This window comes from Heteronotia binoei, chromosome 17, assembly GCF_032191835.1.
Source record: "Heteronotia binoei isolate CCM8104 ecotype False Entrance Well chromosome 17, APGP_CSIRO_Hbin_v1, whole genome shotgun sequence".
Classification (NCBI taxonomy): Eukaryota; Metazoa; Chordata; class Lepidosauria; order Squamata; family Gekkonidae; genus Heteronotia; species Heteronotia binoei.
The window spans coordinates 51,542,054-51,547,995 of NC_083239.1; the positions used below are offsets into that span (position 1 = coordinate 51,542,054).

General features: G+C 51.0%; 1 protein-coding gene across 1 annotated transcript; it reads left to right on the forward strand.

Annotated features, from left to right (window-relative positions):
* Positions 1 to 4,645: 4,645 nt before the first annotated feature.
* Positions 4,646 to 5,674, forward strand: LOC132585891 (adenosine receptor A1-like). The gene has a single exon (XM_060257767.1). It carries the CDS (start codon positions 4,646 to 4,648, stop codon positions 5,672 to 5,674), a length of 1,029 nt encoding a protein of 342 aa, XP_060113750.1.
* Positions 5,675 to 5,942: the final 268 nt, after the last annotated feature.

Genomic DNA, 5,942 nt, shown 5'->3' on the forward strand with positions numbered 1-5,942 from the left:
CTGTTCAGTTTGAGCAGGTTTTCGGTGGTTTGGTTCTGGATTTGGTTCAAGGCTGCCCAGTTCACAACTCTGGACTTAACTGGGCTTTCCCAGTCTGCGCCCATCCCTATTACTTTGGCTTTTTCTACACTAGCAGTTTGATTCTTCCTACTTCCACATTTGAAACTGACCTTCTACATTACATCTTGAACTACTAGGTCATGAAGTGTGAGAGTGTCAGGCTCAAGCTGGGAGATCCTATTTCTCCTCCCTGTTTTTATTTTATTTCTACCCCGCCTTTCTTCCCAGCAGCTTGCATGGTTCTCCTCTCCTCCATTTTGTTGGCCAGGCTGAGAGTCTGCAACAGGCCCAAGGTCGCCGAGCGAGCTACCATGGCGGAGTGGAGATTCGAACCTGGTTCTTCCAAATCCTCATCCGACGCTCTGACCACTACCCCACATTGTCATGGAAGCTTACTGGGTAACCTTGGACATTGTTGGTCACTCTCTCTCCGACAATCCAACCTACATTGCAGGCTTGTTGTAAGGATGACATAGAGGAGGTGAGAAGAAGTACCTGTGCAGCTCTGAGCTGCCTGGAAGGAAGGGGGGAATCAAACTGGGCTGGCGTGAGGTGGACATTAAGAAGCAAAAGATGGGTATTGCGCTGGTCAAAACAGCAGGAAAGGTTGAAGTCCATCTTTCCTCAGCACCCAGGCAGTTCCCTGTCTTGCCAATGCTGGAAAACAAATGTATAATATTTCTCTATTTTTAAAGGGCAGCTGTGCCCTTAACTGGGGAGTAATCCATAATCTATATATCTATAATCTATAGCAGGGGTGGCCAACGATAGCTCTCTAGATGGTTTTTTTTTGCCTACAGCTCCCATCAGCCCCAGCCATCGGCCATGCTGACGGGGCTGATGGGAGTTGTAGGCAAAAAACATCTGGAGAGCTACCATTGGCCACCCCTGCTATAGATTATAGATATAATCTGTATATTATATATATAGATTATATATGCTCATGCTCATGCTACTCAGATCAAAGATTTGCTCAGTTTGTTAATTTTACTATTTTGTCATTGTGCCATTTTACATTCTAAACCACTGCCTACCAGATAATTTCACTTCACTGTCATTGGTTCTTAAATCTGTACCATGTTGCATTCTGGGCCACTGCCTACCAGCTCTGTGTGGCTCTGCTCAGCTCTGTATGGTTTTGCTCACTGGGCCGGATTCCTCGTCTGATGAAGTGTGCTTAAGAGCACACGAAAGCTTACGTTCTAAATAAAAATTGGTTGGTCTTAAAGGTGCAACTTGACTCCTGCTTTGTTCAACTGCTTCAGACCAACACGGCTGCCCGCTTGGATCTATATATCTATAGATTAATCTTCAGGTAAAGTTGTGCTTCAAGACACCTTACATAAATGCAAAGCTTTTGGGGGTTTTTTGGATCGCACAAAAACACAGTTCCAGCTAGGTTGACACAAGGGGTGTGTGGCCTAATATGCAAATGAGTTCCTGCTGGGCTTTTTCCTAATAAAAAAGCCCTGCATAAACATTTACAGCTTTGGCAAACAGTAAGTATGGACACACTCAGCGGGAGGCCTGGTAGACGTGTGCTAAGGAACAGCGACACGTTCGCCGGCTATTTGCAGAGCTGTTTGCCGGCTCTCTCAATTAAATGAACATCCTTCATTGACCCGGTCAGTGTTCCTGCTTACGTAAAAATGTGATTTTCAAACAATGTGGGGAAGTCAATCAGAGATTCCTCGTCGAGAAGATCTGTAACGGCAGAAAGCTTCCCTGAGATTTATTATTATATTTTGATTTCCTGAAGACAAATTAGTTCGGTGTCTAGGTTAAGTGTGTGGACTCTTATCTGGGAGAACCGGGTTGGATTCCCCACTCCTCCACTTGCAGCTGCTGGAATGGCCTTGGGTCAGCCATAGGTCTGGCAGAGGTTGTCCTTGAAAGGGCAGTTTCTGTCAGAGCTCTCTCAGCCCCACCCACCTCACAGGGTGTCTGTTGTGGGAGGCCGGGGAAGGTAAAGGAGATTGTGAGCCGCTCTGAGACTCTTGAGATTCAGAGTATAGGGTGGGATATAAATCCAATATATAAAACTAGCTAGTGGGTTCTAGATCAAAGCAAGCCTAAACTCTCCCTTGAAGCTAAAATAAATGAACTGAGCCTGTTGTACTTTGGTCACAACCTGAGAAGACAGGAGTCACTGAAAAAGGCAATAAAGACACACTCACACACACCCCTTCTTGGACTTTTATTAATTTGGTGAGATTGAGATTTGCCTCTAGACCGGGGGGGGGGGGGGGTTCCCCAATGTGATGCCCACAAGTATTGCGATACCCCTCCACTAGTTCCCTTGGTGCCTTCCGAGCTTTTCAGAAAGCGGGTGGGGCCTTTATAGGGATGCCAGCCTCCAGGCAGGACCTGGAGACCCCCTGGAATTACAGTTGATCTCCAGAGTACAGAGATCAGTTTCCCTGGAGGAAACAGGTGCATTGGAGGGTGGACTCTAAGGCAATGTATCCCACTGAGGTCCCTCTCCTCTATGGGGTCTATTGCCAAATCTCCAGGAGTTTCCCAAACTGGATCTGGCAACCCTATCCCCTCATCCCCTGCAGGAGCCAGGGGAGACCTGACAACCCTATCTCTACACTACAGAGATCAGAGTTCCCTTAGAGAAATGGATGCTTTAGTGTAAGAGCCCTGTAGAATAAACGTCAGATATTTGAGAGACACAAGACATGAACATCAGATGTTTGAGAACTACGAGATGGACGGAAGGAAGGAAGGAAGGAAGGAAGGAAGGAAGGAAGGAAGGAAGGAAGGAAGGAAGGAAGGAAGGAACATATGAAGCTGCCTTCTACTGAATCAGACCCTCGGTCCATCCAAGTCAGTCTTGTCTACTCAGACTGGCAGCGGCTCTCCAGGGTCTCGCGCCTATTTGCCTGGACCCTTTTTAGTTGGAGATGCCGGGGATTGAACCTGGGACCTTCTGCTTACCAAGCAGGTGCTCTACCACTCAGCCACCATCAGGAAGGAAGGAGGAAAGGGAGGGAGGGAGAAGTGGAAAGAGAGCAACTTTAACTTTAAATGCATTCACAAAGCTGCCAGCTAGCTTGGATTGGGAAAGTAATTTAAAGAGAGAAATGCCTTTTCCAAGTCTGCCAATGGGGTGGGGTGGGGGCACTTTGAAGCCACACGATATGTGTGAAAGAGCCATATATGGCTCCTGAGCTTCAGTTTTGCCACCCCTGCTTTAGAGGATGGACTTTATGGCTTTGTACTCCACTGAAGTCCCTGCTCGTTTACAGGGTTGCCAGCCTCCCGGTGGGGCCTGGGGATCTCCTGCTTTTACAACTGATCTCCAGCTGGCAGAGACCAGCTCCCCAGGAGAAAATGGCCACTTGGAAGGGTGGACTTTATGGCCTTGTCCCACGCTGAGGCCCCTCCCCTCCACAAACCCCGCCCTCTCCCATATCGACCCCCAAAGGCTCCAGGTATTTTCCAACATAGACCTGTCTCCCCAGGCTCTGTTCCCACATCTCCAAGAGTTCCCCAACCTGGATTTGGCCAGCTTCTCCCCCACCCCGCATCCCCTGCCAGTGGGTGGTAACCCTGAGGCCGGATTTTTGTTGGCTTCCCTCATCCGACTGAAAGAACTTTCCGCTGGAGGATGAGCACCTGTACTTTCCTTACCCAGCATGTGGGGCTCCATTCCCAGTTCAGCATTTCTTTCTTCCCAGGGGTGTGAGGAGGGTGTAGGGTTGCCAACTCCAATTCAAGAAATCTCTGGGGACTTGGGAGGTGGAGCCGGGAGACTTTGGGGTGGAGCCAGGAGACATTGGGGGTGGAGCCAGGAGCAAGGTTGTGACAAGCATCATTGAAATCCAAAGGGCGCTCTGGCCACCACTACGTTTAAAGGAACCGTACATCTTTTAAATGCCTTCGCTCCATTGGAAATAATGAAGGATAGGGGCACATTTTGGGGGGCTTCGTAGAATTGGACCCCTTGGTCCACTCTTTTTGAAACTTGGAGAGTCTTTTGAGGAGAGGCATTGAATGTGATGCTAGAAAACCGGTGCCTCTATCTCAAAAGCCCCTCCAGAGACCCACAGATCAATTCTCCATTATTCCCTATGGGAATGGGTCTCCATAGGGAATAATGGAGTGCCCAGCAGACATTTCCCTCCCCTCCCCCACTTTCTGATGACCCTGAAGCGGGGGGAGGGCCTCCAAACCGGGGGATCCCCTGCCCCCACCTGGGGATTGGCAACCCTAGGAGGGTGTGGTATTCCATTTGGCTCCACTTCCTAAGGCAGTCATTAGGGATTTGTCTCCGCCTTCCATGGAAACCATTTTGGAGTGATGCTCACCACCTCCTCTCCAAATTCCAAAGGTGCCAGCAGCCTCAAAATTTTGAGGACACCCTGCTCTAGACCCATCTAACGATCAGTTTTAGTTTTGTTCATGCTGGCGCATTAAGGCAATTTTGTGTTGCTTTTTTTAATTTCACAGCTTGGCGGGAGTTCCCTGCTGCCTAGGATGACGGACCAGCAGCCCACAGAGGCCGGAGAGCCCAAAGAGAAGGCGCTTGCCTGCAAAACCGACATGGGCTGACGTCCCGTGATGGACACAGTTGACAATGTGTTCTTGGGGAGCCCTCCGAGCGTGGAACATAACGTCTCCGGGTGGTGTGAACATCCCCTACTTCCTGAGCGAGAGCGTAACGGCACTCTTCTCCATTGTGGGCAACCTCTTCATCTGCACGATCATCTTGCGGAACAGGAAGCTGCGGACTGTCATCACCAACTACTTCCTGGTCTCCCTGGCCATGGCAGACATCTTGGTGGGGGCGGTGGCCATCCCCTGTGCCCTCTCTACCGACATGGGGCTGCCCCGGCACAGGCCACAGCTCTGTCTCCTCATGCTTTGCACGCTGCTCGTGCTCACCCAGGCCTCGGTGTTCGGGCTCTTAGCCATCGCGGTGGAAAGGTACATCTCCATTTTGAAGCCGTTCCAGTACAAGTCTTGGCTGAGTCCCCGCAACTCCCTCTTGGTTATCCTGGCCTGCTGGGCGCTGGCGGTTGTCATCGGCCTCTTCCCGGCCATGGGCTGGCATGACCCTTTGCCGGCCAACGGGGAGTGCCTCTTCAACAGCATCATCAACGACACCTACATGGTTTACTTCAATTTCATGACCTGCATGCTGGTGCCATTGTCCGTCATGATGGTGCTCTACGGCCGCATCTTCCTGGAAGTCCGGCGCCAGATCCGCAAGGTGGCCGAGGGGGAAGTGGACATCAGCGCGCGGCAGAGGCGGCGGATCGTCGTCCGCAAGGAGATGCAGACGGCTACCTCCCTCTTCATCATCCTCTTCTTCTTCGCCGTCTGCTGGCTCCCCGTCCACATCCTGAACACCGTCATGCTTCTCTGCCCCACCTGCTACATCCCCAGTCAGCTGATCATGACGGCCATCATCCTTTCGCACGCCAACTCGGCCATCAACCCGGTCATCTATGTTTTCCGCGTGCGGTCCTTCCGGAAGGCCTTCGAGAGGGCCTTTTCTTGCATCTGGTACTCCACGGCCGTGAGCGTCTTCTCTACATCTGGGATGATGCCATCCACGGTATCGGAAATGCAGCTCCGCAATCTCTCTCTGCCGGGCAAGTGAACGCTACAGCTTCCCTGACTCGAAACCCAAAGTCTGTTGCTGTTTGGAATAGATCTAGATGGGTATGCGCATTAATCCGTCTGTAGCAGCAGGGAAGAGCAAGCGTCCAGTAGCACCTTGTTGTTCGGTCGCACAGTCGAGTCCGACTCTTTGCAGCCCCATGGACCAAGTCACGCCAGACCCTCCTGTCTTCCACCATCCTACGAAGCCTGCTCAAATTTGTGTTTGTTACATCAGTAACGCTGTCCAGCCGTCTCACCTTTTGCCG

What these genes read in the sequence shown, in the direction of transcription:
- LOC132585891 (XM_060257767.1), top strand. Translation starts at nt 4,646, where the DNA reads ATGTGTTCTTGGGGAGCCCTCCGAGCGTGGAACATAACGTCTCCGGGT.